The 18,920-nt window shown below is 37.7% G+C and overlaps 2 protein-coding genes across 2 annotated transcripts; one reads left to right on the top strand and one right to left on the bottom strand.

The window, feature by feature from the left end:
* The first annotated feature begins 5,340 nt into the window (after positions 1-5,340).
* LOC125595423 lies at positions 5,341-6,264 on the top strand. The gene has a single exon (XM_048771214.1). It carries the CDS (start codon positions 5,341-5,343, stop codon positions 6,262-6,264), a length of 924 nt encoding a protein of 307 aa, XP_048627171.1.
* Positions 6,265-14,596: 8,332 nt separating this feature from the next.
* Positions 14,597-17,308, bottom strand: LOC111202945. Its single transcript, XM_022696217.2, has 7 exons — positions 16,751-17,308; positions 16,593-16,656; positions 16,027-16,209; positions 15,738-15,933; positions 15,500-15,637; positions 15,326-15,415; positions 14,597-15,252 (listed from the first exon to the last, which is right to left on the bottom strand). The coding sequence occupies exons 3-7, from the start codon at positions 16,206-16,208 to the stop codon at positions 14,902-14,904; spliced, it is 957 nt and encodes a 318-aa protein (XP_022551938.2). The 5' UTR covers position 16,209; positions 16,593-16,656; positions 16,751-17,308; the 3' UTR covers positions 14,597-14,901.
* Positions 17,309-18,920: the final 1,612 nt, after the last annotated feature.

Genomic DNA, 18,920 nt, shown 5'->3' with positions numbered 1-18,920 from the left:
CGACGCAGACGGAGTTCGATTTTCAAGGATCGAATGGTTCGGTGGTGGGACCCGAGTTCTCGGTTCCCCCTGTCTTTCCGTTGATCCGTTCTAAAATTGGATCTGAGTACTTTGTGGGCGTTGGAGCCCAGTGTCGATTTCGTCCAATCCACTATAGCTTAAGCTTCAGTGAGTCATGCCTTGCGGCGGGGGTCATTGTGAGTTCTCTCTCGTGTAGTGTCCGGATAGGGCGCTTGGGATCTCTGGAGTGCCGAACAGACCGGCCTTTTGAGGGTTCGACGTTCCCCTTGATGGATCGAGGAGCGTTTGATTTCTTTCTCGAGCGTTTGCAGCTCGATGGTCTGTGAGTTCCGTTTCAGCTTGGTCCAGTCTGTTAGCAATGGTTTGATTGGCGATCCTATGACTACGAATTTCGTCGATTAGAGTCGTCATCATTCCTCAAAGTTTGGTAAATTCTCCTCGAGTTTGGGCTAGAGGAGTCGGCGAAGTCGGTCTAGATCAGGTTAGGTCGTCGAAAGATTGTCTATCTTCGGGACGGTTCCAGACTCGAGCTCCAGCTCGTTCCGGGATCAATGTCTGGTTGATCGGAAGAGGTTGATCTTGACTCGAAGTCCCGATTGGAGGGATTCGTTGCGTCTGGGTTGTTTCGGTTGCGTCATTGGCTCCTGTTAACCCAGTTGGTGTGGTTTCGGTCGCCGAGTCGGATCCGATAGGATCGATATCGTTGACTCTTGAGGGCGCAATTCCGGCGGTTTGGTTTGGATCCATATTCGCGCTTAGGAAACTTAGATCGGTTTCTTAGCAAAGATGCTTTTCGTTTATCTTCCCCATAGTCGGCGCCAAAATGTAGAATCTAAAATCTACACTAAGTATTTGATAGTGATCGGGAGTTTGATCTAGGGAAGACAAAAGATATAGGCAACGATATCTTTAGAACACAGCGATGTAAACAGTTTCCCGTATGCAAAAATGGACTTTATTGATGAATAAGATCGAATACAATAAGTTAAACTATATCGAATTACACAAGTGAGATCCATAAAGAAAAGGATCTAAGAATGGGAGAAAACAAGGTCGATGTATGTGTGTAGCTTTCTCTAGGGTTTTCAACGTGTCCTCCTTTGTTTCCACTCCTCTTCCTTTATAGTGAGTCGACCTCGTGATATTCGTAACGGTTCTGTGATCTCTGTCTCTTGTTGCACGACCTTCGCGACCTCCTCAAGCTCGTATTTTTGTTGTGGGCTTCGGCTCCTTAAGGCCTATGTCTTTGATCGCGGCCCATTAAGATATTGACCAAAATTGGGTCCAACAAAAATCATGCTTTATTTTCTAGCAATTTCGGCGGAACTGAACTTTCTATGGGTCATCAGTAAATGGGATGATCGGGCCACTGTCTAGGCCGGATTCATGGATCAGGGTGTTGGGTCAGTTCTGATACCATAAATTCGGGTTTGTTATGGGATCAAGATAACTTGGTTCATGTCACTATATTTTCTTGTTCCATCTTGTTTAGCAAAATAAAAAGCTAAGCTCAAGATGTGTTATTGGTTCACAAGAACCCTTATCTGAAAACTTTTAAATTTACAGGATTCAAAGATTAGAGGAAGAAAAGAAGGTGAAATTAGCAAGCCTACCTAGGATCCAGTTTCTAATCACTGAAATGTCACGTATGTTAATTTTAATACTAAGCAAAATATTCTTAATTGTTTGAAGCCAAGTATGTTAACTTTATTACCATACTAGTGGTATGTCCGCGCTACGCGCAGATTATTTGACATTTTTGTTATTTAAATTTGTAAATTTTTTTGCTGATTTGTTGTATAATTTAGAATGGAGATTCTTATGTTTTTTTGCTATTGGTATTGATGGGTACGTATTCAAATAGTGGGATGCGACTGACTGATGCAAGTTGAATTTTTTTTGATGTATGACATTAGGAATTTATATGTTAGAGATAACATATGAATTGTTATCGTAGAAGAGTGATCATTTACTTTAACTGCGAGACACATAAATCTACATAATAGTTGTTGCGTTTTAAAATTACAATATTGATATAGATATTGAATAAACATGTTTCAAATGAAACACTAATTTATTGATTTACTTGTACAAATAGCAGTGGCTAATGTTTTTCGGGTGGCAGAAAATTGTAGCTTTTGTAGCAGTGGATAGTTTAAAGACTTAAAGTGTTGCTTTGTTATATATTTGACTTAATGAAATGTTGCTAAACTCCTAATCTATATGATCATTATGTACAAAATGGAAGCTTAAAACAATGCAAATATGCAAGATATCGTATCTTTGACACACAATATATGATAATTGGCTTTTCTTGGGTTAAAAGTGAAACCCTTTTCTCTTAGGTTCCGGAAACGATAATGGATTCAGATACCTGAAGGAAGAATTTTGACAAATGGAGGTTAACACTAAATCTTTGGAGGTGATGCATAAAAAGGTTTAGGCTTTCAGATATCTGACCTGGTGTAGGTTTTCATCGACCCAAGAAGACGTATGAGTTTGTGTTATACAACCACTACTGGTGAGTCTTCTAGTTCACCTTTACTAAAGCTTAAAGTAACTGCATATAAGCAGAGCTAAGTAAAAATGCATTTTTGTCCAACAGCACATTATTTGTCAAAGTTAAAATGGGTTTTTGTCGTATTGTTTAGGAAGAGACGATCTGTCAGAAGGGAAAAAATAAAAATATCAGGAGTTGCTAAGTGGAATTGATTAATTTTAAAAAAGATTTCAGGAAAACCAGAACCTCCGACAAACTTATAATTGACGTTAGTTGCGACGAACACCTTCGTCTCAACAACTGAGACCAGACCATCAAAAACACAGACACAAACAGCTGGTCCCCTTAATTAGCGTGGACTGCAACAATAAGAAAACAATCAAATGTTACAAATCCAATTCTATGCGATGAGCTAAAGAAACAAAACATTGAGCGAGTGCTCTTGTATAAGATAATGTAGTGTTAGGAAGCAAAAATTCTCCGATGAGTTAAAAGGAAGACAGATTCAGTGGAATCGAATTACCTTCTCGGTTTACCAGAACCATAGCGATCCCCATATGGAAGTTGTGGTCTCTCTTTCTGGTCTCATATATATAGTCGTCAGAATTGGTGGGGAACACATGGAAGCTAGACGGATGAAGATATCATCTATTGCAGTGATTAATTAACAGTTTCAAAAAGGTGGTGGAGTGGAAGATAGGAGTGATTTCGACGGTTTCAAAAAGGTGATGGTAGGGTAAATCAAGAAGGCGATGGAGGTGAAGCGCTTCTGGAAAATGAGTTTTTCTACTTTAATGGGCCTACGGAAAAGGAAACCAGTTCTCTCGTCAAAATTGAGAGATGTCGATGTAGAGAAACATAGGAGATGTCACGTGTCATGTTTTGCCCTCTCCTTTCTGATGATGTGGCACAAGGAGGAGAGACAAAAGTCTCTTTTATTGTATAAGATTTCAGCTGTTACGGACATCGGTAAATGGTATCCACGTCCTAGAAGATTTGTACAAATCTCTCCAGAAGAGAGATATTCAGGTAAACATATTAAAAAATAGATTTAATGTTTTCATTTTATCTAAGCAATCAGTGAATTAGTTGTAAAATATTATCTGACTATGATTTTGTCTATATAACAGTTGATTCTTGCGAATCCTGGACCGTTGGTGATAGACAAGCTACACTTGTCGCACTTTGCTGACATGATTGGACAAGACAACATATTTCTGACGATGGCTGATGTCGTAGAAGCTTGCTGTACAAAACTCTTTGATGAGGTGTGAAATTCGAAGAAATAAGAAGATGAGGATAAAATTAGGGACAATATATAAAATAGATGAGTTAATCCAGTTATCACCAATTGGTTTTAGATTGGAATCATATTTAGCTTAACATTAGATCAAAGCCCGATCCAGACAATCCAACTCGATCTGTTATCGATCCATCCCAAAGTCGGCCCGTTGATTCTTCCCAAAATATTCCGAGATCAACGCTTAAAAAACCATCATTTCGAGAGGTTGTATTAGGGACAAAAGTCTCATATCTGTAGTTAGAAAAGATTCTAAATAATATATATATAGATGAGTCAATCCAATTATCACAGAGTGGTTTTTAATTTCAATTTTGTATCCTTGGTCGTTTTTTTATATTACAAGAGATGTCAAGTGTAAAGTTGACATCTAAGTCCCACCTTAGGCCATCAGCATCGGTGAGAGCCTCTCCCATAACTCTTAAAACATATTTTAAAATTTTGACAATATTATCCACTTAAAAATTGACAGCTATGTTTTGAGTTTCTAATAAAGAACGCACGTTTTTGTGGGACTAATCGTTACTTCACTTTTTCCTCCTAAATTTTACTGGTTTTTATTGCAAAAGATGATTATTCATCGTGGTAACAGATGTCCCACTCTCATCAGATGTGTGTGATTATCACTATACCCATGTTCCCACCACATCTTTCTTCGGTAAATATCTGAGTCCATGACCGACTTTTGTGCGTTATAAATACCATCTCCTTCTTTGTTGTACGATTGTAAGATACGAAACAAAAGAAATAATAACATCACTTTTGTCTACTCTCTCTCCCTTCGTTACTTTTATTCACAAAAGACAGAAATAAATATATTAATATATACTTATATAAAACAAACGGGATCCCATCTTGTCCTTGTTTTATTAATTCACAACACGTTATCAGCACGAAGCTCTGACCAACTGAAGCTTATCAATCCGAAAGTTCTTAAACCAGCCGAGGTAATGTTTAAATTTATGTATTTCAATATACTTAATTTATTTAAATTTTATTATTATTTCGGAGTGAGAGGCTGGACTTTCTCTGTTTATCTTTCGGGATGATAGGTGTTGCCTTCCCCGACTGATCGTTATGGTAGGCTATGCCTTCATGATCAGTGAAACACGTGGTAGGCTTTGCCACCTGAATAAAAATAAAAGGTCAAAAATGGTAGACCAAGTCTCCTCGGACCTTGAAATAAGTAAAAGTCAAAATAGTAGACCATGTCTCCTCGGATTTTGAAAAAATGATCAATATGGTAGTCTATGATTCCTCGGATCATGTGGTAGGCTAAGCCTCCCGATTTTATTTATGCTATTTAAATTCCCGCAATTTAAATTTCTGCAATTTAATTTTTGCTTTTATTTTATGCCTTTAATTTCTGCATTTAAATTATGCATTTAAATTCTCGTATTTACTATATTTATATTATTATTCTATGAATACAGTTATCATGTCGAATTTGACAAAGCAAGAAATTAATGCCCTGGATATTACGGGAAATAATTATATGACCTGGGCAGTGGGTGCAAAGATGCACCTGAGAGGAAACGAGCTTTTGGAAACCATCGATAGTTCGAAAACGGCGTTGGATGAGAAAAAAGCAAAAACCATGATATTCTTACGACACCACATCCATGATGGTTTAAACGATGAATATATTACAAAAGAAGATCCTTGTGACCTCTGGAAATCTTTAAAAGAGAGGTACGATCACCATAAATATGTGATCTTACCGAAAGCTAAACACGAGTGGATCCATCTCCGGTTCCAGGATTACAAAAGAGTTAGTGAGTTTAATTCCGCGATGTTCGGAATTACTTTGAGGATGATGTTATGTGGAGAGAAAATAAGTGATTATGATATGATCGAAAAAACTCTCTCCACGTTCCATCCTGAAAATGTAATCCTGCAACAACAGTACCGGGTGAATGGATATACCCGTTACTCGGAGTTGATGCAAGTCCTCCTTGTAGCGGAGCAGAATAATCAACTCATGACTTTAAACCATCAAGCTCGTCCCACTGGATCTGCTCCATTCTCTGAAGTGAATGTTGCATCATCCAGTTATGATAATAGAAGAGGACGAGGTCGTGGACGTAGTGGAAACCGTTATCATGGTCGTGGAAGAGGACGAGGAAGAAGATTTCGTCCCTATGATGAAAGAAATAATAAAGACTTCCACGAAAATGAAAGGAATGAAAAGGGCCAGGATGATAAAAGGCAAACGGGAAAGGTTTGCTACAGATGCGACATGAAAGGTCATTGGGTACGTAACTGTCGTATGCCAAAACATTTAGCCGATCTGTATAGAGAATCCCAAAAGGGAAAAGAGAAAGGAAGAGGTGAAACTAACTTCATCTCTGAAGAACCCGGGCCATCCTTTCATGGTTTAAATGATGATACTCATCTCGACGTATCGGACTTTCTGGTTGAGCCAGAGAGTATCGATGAGTGATATAAATCGATGTGATATAAGTAGATTGTATTATAGTATCTATATCTTTTGTTGTAAGATATATGTTATGTTTCATGTTTAATGTTTAATAATATATGTTTTATATTCAGAAAATGCCAAACTTTGAGACTATGGATGGAGATTTGTGTTTGGCAGATAGTGCGTCAACGCACACGATAATTAAAGATAAGAAATATTTCTCCAGTCTCAAAATAAAAGATTACGCTGGAAGCGTAAGTACAATATCTGGTAGTGCAAAGATTATTATTGGCTCTGGAAGAGCGAAATTTTCAATGCCAGGGGGAACAATATTTGAAATAAGTGATGCATTGTATTCCCCCCGAGTCTCATTGAAACTTATTAAGTTTTAAGGATATCCGAAGAAATGAATATCATATTGAGACTATGAGTAAAGATGGCACTGAATTTCTTTGCATTAAGTCCGAGAGGAAACATATATTGGAAGAGTTAAGAATGTTATTCTTTGGACTATATTGTACGAAAATAACCATGACTGAGTCTTACGCCGTGGTAAACATGAAGTTTACTGATACATTTAAAATTTGGCATGAGAGGCTAGGACATCCTGGTTCAGTCATGATGAGAAAGATTGTGCAAAATTTGAATGGCCATCCGTTGAAAAACGGAAAAATTTTGCAAACGGGCGAGTTTACATGTAATGCATGTTCTCAAGGAAAACTTATAACTCGGCCATCACCAGCAAAAGTAGACAATGAATCACCAATTTTTTTTGAAAGAATACATGGTGATATATGTGGACCGATCCACCCACCATGCGGGCCGTTTAAGTATTTCATGGTATTGATTGACGCATCTAGTAGATGGTCAAGTGTGTCTCTTTTGACGACACGAAATACGGCTTTTGCAAAGTTCATCGCCCAGATAATAAAGTTGAGAACGCAGTTCTCAGAGTATGCCATTAAGAAAGTAAGGCTTGATAATGCTGGTGAATTTACATCGCAAGCCTTTGATGATTATTGTATGTCAATGGGGATTGATGTGGAGCATCCAGTTCCCCATGTGCATACACAAAATGGCATGGCCGAGTCATTGATAAAATGGTTGCAGTTGATTGCAAGACCGTTAGTCCTGAGAACGAAGCTCCCAATTTCTGTATGGGGTCATGCTATATTGCATGCAGCTGCACTGGTTCGGTTAAGACCGAGTGCATATCATAAGTACTCCCCATTACAATTGACATCTGGGTAAGAGCCAGATGTATCCCATCTCCGTGTCTTTGGGTGTGCGGTCTATGTTCCGATAGCACCGCCACAAAGAACAAAAATGGGCCCACAAAGGAGATTGGGAATATATGTGGGTTATACGTCACTAAGTATAATAAGATATCTGGAACCAGTAACTGGTGATATGTTTACGGCACGATTTGCCGACTGCCATTTTAATAAGGATGAATTTCCAGCGTTAGGGGTGAAATTAATAGAATTCCTAAAGAGATTACTTGGTGTACACTGTCGTTGTTACACCTTGATCCCCCTACGAATCAAAGAGAGCTGGAAGTTCAGAAAATTGTGCATTTGAATAATTTGGCAAACCAGTTACCAGATGCGTTCACAGATACGAGAAGGGTGACGAAATCATGTATACCCGCTGAAAATGTTCCATCCAGAGTTGATGTTCCTAAAAAAACAAACTGATGGAAACAAAATGAATGAACCTAGGGTTCAGTTAAAGAGGGGGAGGCCATCGGGTTCTAAAGATAAAAATCTCCGAAAGAAAAAGAAATTGGATGAACAAAGTAAGGTTCCAGAAGAACCTGATACTGAAAAATGTCTGAAAGAAGGCATAGATAAAGATGATCCAGATGACGAGAAGGGAACATAAAAGTATGAGATTTCCATCAACTACGCCCAAGATGAAAAGTTATGGATCAGAAATAAGATAAAAGATGTTGATGGAATGTTCTCCTTTTTTGTGTCCAAAGAGATCGATCATGAAAATGATGATCCCGATCCAAGGTCCATTTTGGAATGTCAGAAAAGACATGATTGGGAGGAGTGGAAGAAGGTCATTCAAATTGAATTACTCTCCCTGAATAAAAGAAATGTCTTTGGACCTATAGTCATAACGCCTGAGAATATAAATCATGTTGGGTATAAGTGGGTATTCGTAAGAAAAGTAAATGAGAAAAATGAAGTAACCCGATATAAAGCCCGATTAGTTGCCCAAGGTTTTTCTCAGAGACCGGGAATTGATTTTGAGGAAACGTATTCCCCGGTAATGGATGCAATTACGTTTAGATTTTTGATGAGCTTAACGGCATCTAAAAATCTTGAAATGCATCTTATGGACATTGTGACCGCATATTTGTACGGATCGTTGGATAACGATATATATATGAAACTCCCTGAGGGATTGAAATGCCAGGGGCATTAAAAGAAAAATCCAGGGAGATTTGTTCGGTCAAGTTACAGCGATCACTTTACGGATTAAAGCAATCTGGACGCATGTGGTACAATCGCTTAAGTGAATATCTTTTGAGTAAAGGATATGTGAATAATGCGATATGTCCATGCGTTTTTATAAAGAAATGCGTTTTTATAAAGAAATCGTCATCTGGCTTTGTGATCATTGTTGTATATGTAGATGACCTGAACATAACTGGAACTCAAAAGGAGGTTGATGATGCTCGAACTCATATGAAAGAGGAGTTCGAAATGAAAGATCTCGGCAAGATAAAGTTTTGTCTTGGGCTCCAGATAGAGCATCTTCGAGAAGGGATATTTGTGCATCAATCAAACTATACAAAAAGGATATTGAAACGCTTTCGTATGGACAAAGCGACTACTTTGAGTACTCCAATGATTGGTAGATCTCTCAATGTTGAGAGTGATCCTTTTAGGCCCTGCGAAGATAGCAAGAAGATATTAGGTCCAGAAGTACCTTATATAAGTGCTATCGGTGGGCTGTTATATCTTGCAAACTGTACAAGGCCAGATATTGCCTTTGCTACTAACCTCCTGGCAAGATATAGTTCTGCTCCTACTCGCAGGCACTGGGACGGAATAAAGCATGTATTCCGTTACCTCCAAGGTACAATTGATTTAGGGTTAAAATATTTTAGAAAACCCGAGTTTAGTATGGTTGGTTTTGCAGATGCAGGATACTTATCAGATCCTCATAAGGCTTGATCGCAAACCGGCAACGTTTTTACAATTGGTGGAACCGCGATCTCTTGGCGGTCCCAGAAACAAACTCTGGTTGCAACTTCTTCGAATCACGCAGAAACTATCGCGCTTCACGAAGCATGTCGAGAATGTGTGTGGCTTCGGTCAATAAGTCAACACATACAAGAATCAAGCGGAATAGTCAATGAGAAAGAACCGACGAAAATATTTGAAGACAACTCGGCGTGTGTCGCTCAACTTAAAGAAGGCTATATCAAGAGCGACAGAACAAAACACATCCCTCCAAGATTTTTCTCGTACATAAGGAAACTCGAGAAAAATAAAGAAGTGCACATCGAGTATGTACGGTCATGCGAAAATCCGGCTGACTTGTTCACCAAAGCTCTTCCGACTACAACATTCCCAAAACATGTCTACGGTATCGGAATGCGACATTTGCGTGACCTGTGACAAGAAATCTATGTCTACTATTCTTAGGGGGAGATTACAACAGTGTACTCTTTTTTCCTTGTCATGATTTTTGTCCCAATGAGTTTTTCCGTGATTAGGTTTTTAACGAGGCACTACGTAATATAAGATGAATAATTAGGGGAGTATTGGAAAAGATGATTATTCATCATGGTAACAGATGTCCCACTCTCATCAAATGTGTGTGATTATCACTATACATATGTCCCCACCACATCTTTCTTCGGTAAATATCTGAGTCCATGACCGACTTTAGTGGGTTATAAATACCATCTCCCTCTTTGTTGTACGATTGCAAGATAAGAAATAAAAGAAATAATAACATCATTTTTGTCTACTCTCTCTCCCTTCGTTACTTTTATTCACAAAAGACAGAAATAAATATATTAATATATACTTATATAAAACAAAAGGGATCTCATCTCATCCTTGTTTAATTAATTCACAACAGTTTTCATTTTTAGCTATTATTTTTGTTAGCTTCTTCTTCCTATCAACTTTTTATTAAGTGTAGATTTACTGAATTGCCATCAAGGCCATTTCAAATTGAAATTCTTATACACCTCCTTTTGTGGTGTGTTGTGTGTATGAGAGACAATGCAAGCATAACCGAATCAGAATTTACGCCAAAAATAGTATTAGCAAAGGCTGGTTCAAAATTTAGGAGAGATTAAAGCAAAAGATCTGAATTTCCCTGAAAATACAAAAGATAACATTTTTGGTTAACTTTAATGATAAAAATTTGATAATATAGAAATCATGAGATATATGTAGAATATTTTTAAAATATTTGGGATATAAACAAATATTTAGTTATAGCTAGAACCGGTTCTAAATGCGAACAATTGGTGATGACAAAAAAAAAAGAATTAGAGAGGCTGAGAAAAATAATGGAAGGTGAGATTTTGATTGATTTCTGGACGACTGTGAGCTGAGAGAAACTGCTTTGGCGCTTGTCCTTCATTTTCGCCAAGTTTGGTATTGGTAAATAAATCATTGCTACTTAAACTTGTGTTAGTTGTTAGTGCAAAGATGATACCACAATAAGGTAATGCAGAAGATAATCAAAGAGACAATCGGATACAAGCAACCAAGTATGCTTTATTAGAAATCGCCTAAACAATCTATTACAAGACTTGCTTATCAGCTTTACACACCCTGTTAATACCATAACACCTACTACTGAAAGATTCTTAATCTACCCAAACATGTCTCTCTCCCGTCAGTACTTCAGCATCTGCTTCAGCACGACCCAAGAACACCCCTAAGGGATTTTCACTCTTCCTCTATAATAATAGCCAGTGTCTTATAGAATACACACAACTCCATAGCTCTTTTATAGTGATCTCCACGTTCCTGAAACCCTAGTCTCCAAGGAACATGAATATGGACAACTTCCATATCAATAAGTACACTTTCCTTTTTTTGAAAAGCACTTATTCCTCAAGGCATAAACTTGCTCCCCAAGTTTATTTCTTTTCTTTTTCTCCATGGTATAAACTTGCTCCTCAAGTTTATCTCACGTCAGCTCAGCAACTTGCGTCCACATGGTCTCTACCACTCCGCATGCCTCCTGGTTCACTCTCTGAAACACACAGCCTCAGCAACTACTTCAACGACTATGTCAAGACATAAACCCTCAGTTTATCTTTCTCCATCTCAGCATATCTTGCATCCACATGGTAACCCACTACTCCGCATTTCTTATGTAGTAACGACTAATGCATCCATCATCAGTGACTTCGTCGCCTAGTTAGTCACGGAAGACTATTGACATCTACAAGCTCTACTTGCATCTTCAATCTCTCCCTTTTAGCTTTGTGTGCCGATCAAGCACAATATCCTTCTGGTTTAACAACCACGTTTCCTCACCTGGAAACCTTCATACTCGATATGCCTTTCTCCCCCACGAGAGTTGCACTATCTTCATCTTCTACAATATATATACTTTTCTCCCCCACGAGATAAGCACCATCTACTACAAGACGTCCATCACCATGCTCTTCTCCCCCACGAGATATGCACTCCTTGGACCAGAACGTCACCACTTCTCCCCCTGCTTGATTGCATACTAAGCAAAAACAAAGATGCTTAGATGTCAAGCCTTCCATCACAGACACACCCGTCTGCTCCTTCATGCGTAGTGCATCAGACTCTGACGCATCCGTCGAACTACTTCTCGAACTACCTCTCGAACCACTCCTTGTCTTGGCCCTTTAGGCTTGGGCTTCTTCCCCTCTCCTGTAAATATGGTAGGCTCTTCCCACCCAGTCTTCACAGTTATCCACACAGCATCATTGATTCCTCGAACCAACAGCTTCATGCGCACCTTCCAATGACCATACCGGCCATCCTTCAACATGATTGTCTTCTGCATATAACAATCGTGTCCCTCTTCACCTTCAGGATCACACCAGTAACTTAGGTGACCCGCTCTAATACCACTTGTAAGTGCAAGATGACACCACAATATAGGTAATGCAGATGCTAAATCAAAGAGACAATCAAATACAAGCAACCAACTATGTTTTATTCGAAATCGCCTAAACAATTTATTACAAGACTTGCTTATCAGCTTTACACAGTCTGTTAACACCCTAACAGCTGCTACTGAAAGATTCCTAATCTACCCAAACATGTCTGTCTCCCGTCAGTACTTCAGCATCTGCTTCAGCACGACCCAAGAACACACCCCTAAGGGATTTTCACCCTTCTTCTATAATAATAGTCAGTGTCTTATGGAATACATATGACTCCATAGCTCTTTTATAGTGATCTCCACGTTCCTGAAACCCTAGTCTCCAAGGAACATGAATATGGACAACTTCCATATCAATAAGTACATTTTTCTTTTCTTGAAATGCACTTATTCCTCAAGGCATAAACTTACTCCCCAAGTTTATCTCTTGCCTTTTCTCCACGGTATAAATTTGCTCAAGTTTATCCCACGCCAGCTCAGCATCTTGCGTCCACATGGTCTCTACCACTCTGCATGCCTCCTAGTTCACTCTCTAACACACACTGCCTCAACAACTACTTCAACGACTACGTTAAGACATCCAGCATCAGTGACTTCGTCGCCTAGTAAGTCACGGAAGACTATTGACATCTACAAGTTCCACTTGCATCTTCATTAGTGTCCACAGTTTGCATCCTTTATATCAAATAAACGTAAACTAGTATCACTGAATTTACATCTAATATAAAAATCTATTTTTATAGTTTAAAAGCCTTTTATTTCATTATCGTTGGCGTCAACTTCAGATTTATTTTAAAGTAAAAATTGCACACGTATAGTATATGAATGACAATTTGGTTAACATAGTCATCAGATGTCCTGATTGATTTTGGTGACATGTTTATCATCGTTAATTGTTAATTGACAAACAATGTCAATTATCATCGTTAATTCACAAACAACGTCAGTAAAAAGATATATAATAATGAAACTCAACCAATAAAATTTTGTGGATCAGATGTTGAAGCCCACTAGTGAAAGAAGGTGTCCCACTTACAATGTCTGAGATTGGAACCAGTTTATGTGTTTGGTTACTGTAGAATAAAACTTTTTTGACTCACTTTGTGCCCATTTGTCCAGTCAATCATACCAAATCTTCTAGTACCACCAAACTTCCACATTAACTTCAGCTTCCTCTTTCATTTCCATTTAACAAAATTATTATTTTTTAAAATTGGTGCAAATGTTTAGTCATTACCATTTTTTGTTTATAAAGTTGTTGAGAACAACTTACTACAATAACAATAGAGCGAGAGAAATCATAGTATTTGTATGCAAAATTTAAATCAATTAGTCATTACTCATATGTGTGTAAGAAGTATGAACACTAAATCTCATGCTATAAGAATATATTTTGATTGTGAAAGCATCCTAGTCTATTGGTTAAGGTTTAAATGCTTCTACATCCAGGTATGGGATTCGAATCCCAGACTATGCAATTTCTTGCATATAGGATGCGAAGCTTTCGGAGGTTCCAGAGTACTGTAAGCAAGCCGTTTGTTGTGATAGCTTGTTGCGGTGAGAGCCTATCCATCGAGGATGTCGTACATGCAGAACCGTCCGTGATTTCAAGTGTTTCGGGGAGAGCTTCATCGTGGAATCATTATTCGTAGAGCTGTTCATTAATATTGCATATGTTGCAGGTAGTTGGTTGATTGTAATAGATTTAGAAATTATATGATGATGTAATGTGTTACCCAGCGTTTAAAGTAAAAGAACATATTTTGATGATTACATGCTTCTTAATCTAGTTGTATTTGCTTGAGTTTTGTGTGTTTACATGATAATTGTACCGTTTTTTAATATTAATAGTATTAGTTACACTTCTGTATTACTGTGTATTATTATCAGTAACATTAATACGTAAATTGATTACTAAACAAGTTCGGAATATGAAAATATGTTTTAATTTGATATATGGTATGTAAGTCGGAATCTATAATAAAAAAAAAGTATGCACGCTTTGTATGCAAACTCTAACGCTCCATGTTAAAGATTTTATTTTCGAATTTAGATAAGATAGCGATGTATTTGTTAACAACTATCGTACCAGACCCACCAAAAGTTTTGGTAAAGCATCCTACCATATTTTATACAAATAAATAATACAACACAGTGGATTCTCAATATAAATGATTTCGGGTGACCAGAAAAGAAAGAGTCACTAGCTACAAATGAATAGAATACATAAATGTTGTGGATCATATTTTATTCTGTGTTCTTCCAGGGCGTAAGTTTGTGTACTAATATTGATATCAAGTGTTGTACATTAGATCAGGCACATATTAGCATGTTCAATTTTTTGAAATTAAAAGTTCTTTATATATAACAAAAGCATGAACTAGATAAAACCCAATATCCAAGGAGTGACAAGAAAAACAAGCTTAGAGAATGAAATGTTTAAAAATCAAACAAGTAAATAAACTAATTAAAGCTCTTACTAATTCAAAAGAAGAAAACCCAAGTTCATGAGAAATCTGGATATCATATATTTTGTTTCCTCCAATCTGATACCTCGTCATAGAGGAGGTCCGACATCCATAGCTCCTCACGAGTGTTAGCCTTACTTAATTTGTTGTTCATGAGAAATCTAGCAGAGTGGCAACGCTTCACCAATTGCCTCCAATTATCAGCTGCACGTGCCCGAGTTGCAACAGGGTTAGGCAGCTCACGCGTTTCCCTAGCCATTCCCGTAGGAATAATGGCCTCCAGTAGACTGTTGTAACTGTTTACAGCAGAACGTAACAGATTCTTGAAGTTGCCAGCAGCTTCGTAGGTCGGGTTCAGAGCCCGAACCACATGCAATCCTTGCAATAGGGTGTTAAAACGTTCCAACTGAAAAGTTGGAATAAAACGATCAAAAACCAAAAAAAATATGCAAAGAAATATGCAAAACATTAAAGGGTACCTCGTCCAGTGTGGTAGACAAAACACCTACGAAGGATCTGACATTAAGAATTTCGTAGAAAGTCCTACATTCTCTTATCCGGAACAAGTCCTGAATTGCATAGATAAATCAAACCAATTATTATTGTTATAATAATAATATATCTGAAAAAAATATGCAAATAGAAACACATACCGCTTCTAAGGTTTCGATGTCTCTAAAATAGGGTTCGATCCCTAACAACTCTCGAGTCTCAAGTGATTGGCCAATCATTAGTTGCCATCTTGTCATCTCGGAACAGAGAGCGGGGCGATGATGTGAAGGGTATTTGCACTTAACAAAACAATATGTAACGTATAAGAAAGTAGCATATAAAATATGTAACATATAACTGCAATAAAATCGACTTAATAGTACAAAAGGGAGGACTTACTTTGGTACAAGAAGGAAGATAACGCAAACCATCAGAAAACTCCTTTATACTTAACAGCCAAATGACTTGGAAAGGGTCTATCACTTTCAGGAGATATTGTGAAGAGAGATTTAGTTTTAGATCTGTCGCAACAAAAGCTTGGCTATCTATAACCAAAGAGATGGTATGAGGATCCACTCGGAGTTCCACAATGGACCTATAATAACAAATAACAAATGGGACTTAATCAACACGTTAAAAATGAATGAAAAATGATTATATGATACATAAAAATAATATTAAGAGTCACCTGAAACGAGGAGAGCCACTCGTGACCAACACAGACGAATCGAAAATCTTAAGCTCAACACTTCCATCATCATATTGTGTGATTCTCTCGGCCTTGAATACGCTGATGTAGAGCACAGCAGCTAGTTCCACATTTGAAGGATCGACACTAATGTAGAATATGGCTTTATCTGTTCCAGTCATTCTGGAAAACAAAAGAAAGGTTTTGATCAGAAAAGATCTGAATAAAAACATAGCGCAAAAAGAGAGTTGAGCAGAAAGTATACAAGTTACTAGATACACAAAGAGAAAAAAACAAACTTTGAGAAACAAAAAAGGATATAAAGTAAGAAGACATAAATAGAAACAGGGAAAGATGATCGGATAGAGTTGAGCAGAGCGTATACAGGACACTTGATCTATTATTCATTTCATATAGTCTTAAACTTAGGCGATATAAGTAAATTTGCTTAGGTGACTAAACAAATCTGAGATTAAAACAAGTTAAGCATCCGTGGCTCAAAATATGCAAATATGACAACCTAACCAGCAACATTTGAATAGAGATTATAGAGGTCATAAGAAAACCTGCAAATCGTGGTGGAATATCTCTGTAGAAAGAGAGAGAGAGATGCGACTTTCGAAAACAAGCCTGAAAAGAACAGACGAACGATTTCAAGTAAGCAGACATGGATAGAAACAGGGAAATGAAAGATGAGAAGAGGAGAGATAAAAATGCATCAAACCTGAGACTCGGTTGAATATCTCGCCGGTGAGGGAGAGTCGACTTTTGAAAAACCCTAGAGATTGAAACAACGAACCGAAAGCCACTAAATATCAGGGCATTAAATCATATTGGGCCGAATAGTATTGGGCTTTGGGTATGTGGGACACGGCAATTAAACCATTGTGGTATGGGATTGACCCATAGAGAATTACCACTGAAAATCATATAGTTTTTTTTTTTAAAAAACATAGAAAACGATTTCATAAAATCATCCGAATGAAACAGAAAAACAAAACAAAAAGAAACATCTAAGACCATTCCTAATCAGCGATCAAGGATGTGGGTTTAAGCCCTCATCATCATCCCTACCAGGATCAAGGATCTGAGATTGGTCATCATCAACTTGACCACCGGATTTGAGTTTGCCATTAAAAAGAAAAAGAATAACGTAAGGGTACAAGAGAATCATAAAACGATTTTGGTAAAACATCATAACGAACAAGAGATTAAAACCAAAACTTATGAACAAACAAACGCCTAAGAAGAAGTTTTGATGAAAGAAGAAACATAATGAGAATGAGAACGCATGCGGGACGTATTTAAAGAACATGGGTGGGGTCAGATTAGGTAGGGCGCAAGCGCAATTGCCGCTTACGTTTCTAATTAATGGCGCAAATTTCGCGTGATATCTTACCTAAACCTATTTTTATACTCCTTTCGTTTCATAATATAAGGCTATGACCGGTGACCTTTTCGGGAACACGAGGAACGAATAGGAAAAGAACGTATAGGAATAAAATGGCAGGAATGAAAAGGAATGCTTGTTCCTTATCAAATTTAACAAAGAATGCTTTTGTTCTATATTTCTCTACAAAAAAAAGAATGAAGAGGAACAAAAAGGAAAAACTATTCCTTGTGAATACTGAATTTTTTTGGGAATGATAAGGAATTCAGTGTTACCTTTCGTTCCTTGGTCACCATTTAGTTTTGGTTAAAAACACGAAGATTAAAAAACTTTTTATGTTTTTAAAAAGTATTTTATAATAATATGTTAGATATAATTTAACCAATAAAAAATAAGTCTATTTAATTTGATTGGTCACACTGTATTCAATAAATATAAAAGTTACCTAAAAATACGAAAACTACTTACATTTTGAAATAAAAATATTTTTCTAAAACTACTTAAAATATGAAACAGTATTTATTAAAAAAATATATTCCTTCCTTTTTGTTTTTGATAATAATATATAACTATGTCTATTAAATTCCCAAGTGGATGATCACATGCAATGAACGATTCCCGTCTTATTTTATTATCTTTATTTATGAAAAGGATATATCTTCTTCCCTTTCTTAAAAACAACAAGATTGTCTGTTCTTTTCTTTTTTTCTTTTTTGGAAAAGTCGTTGTGATATCTTTGTTTAGTGAACAACTGGATCTCATGCAAACGAAAATTTATGTGGGTCGTGCATCGTGTTCTCGACAACCAACCAAAGTGGGACATGCGTAGTAACCACAAGCACCTCTGTCTAGAGCCGTTCCCGTGTCCAACCCATTTCCTTGGGGACCACCTGTATATTTTACTGAATAATATATAATTAAACACATTAATTAGTTGTTTCAATTCAAATCGTAACAAAAAAACAAACAAATTCCACCATATCTTACTTACTTATGTCTCCTATATTACAATTATCCGTTATATACTAAAGTATAAGTAGCATGACGAATGTTGGGGTCAAAATCGTTCACGACGGAATCGATATCCGAAAGTCCTCAGAAAAACCGAATCACGGTCAAAACTTCAAAAGCCGAGAAAACGATTAGCCGAAACGGATCGCCCGGGGAGCTCGGCCGCTACACGAGCCAGCTCGCCCGGCGAGCACGGCCGTGTTGCCGGTCGACTCGCCGGCGAGCTCGGCCGCGACACGAGCCAGCTCGCCCGGCGAGCGCGGCCAATTCTCCGCGGACCATTCCGAACCCGGTCCCATCCCATAACCATGCATCTTCGTCCGAAGTTTCCGTAACTCAGTCTTCGGGTCCGTGGATACGACACCAATGTTCCGTCTAAAAAACATCGTCGAAAGTATGCAGGAAGTTGGAAAGGTTATGTTTCTCGAACAATTTCCTATTCTTCGGAGTAGAGCAGGTTACGGTTAACTTAACACCAACTGCCTCGGCTATG

Source organism: Brassica napus, unplaced genomic scaffold (genome assembly GCF_020379485.1).
Source record: "Brassica napus cultivar Da-Ae unplaced genomic scaffold, Da-Ae ScsIHWf_1060;HRSCAF=1499, whole genome shotgun sequence".
In the NCBI taxonomy this organism is placed as follows: Eukaryota; Viridiplantae; Streptophyta; class Magnoliopsida; order Brassicales; family Brassicaceae; genus Brassica; species Brassica napus.
Note: the sequence above shows the minus strand (reverse complement) of the source record. Positions and strands in the feature narration are given on the sequence as shown.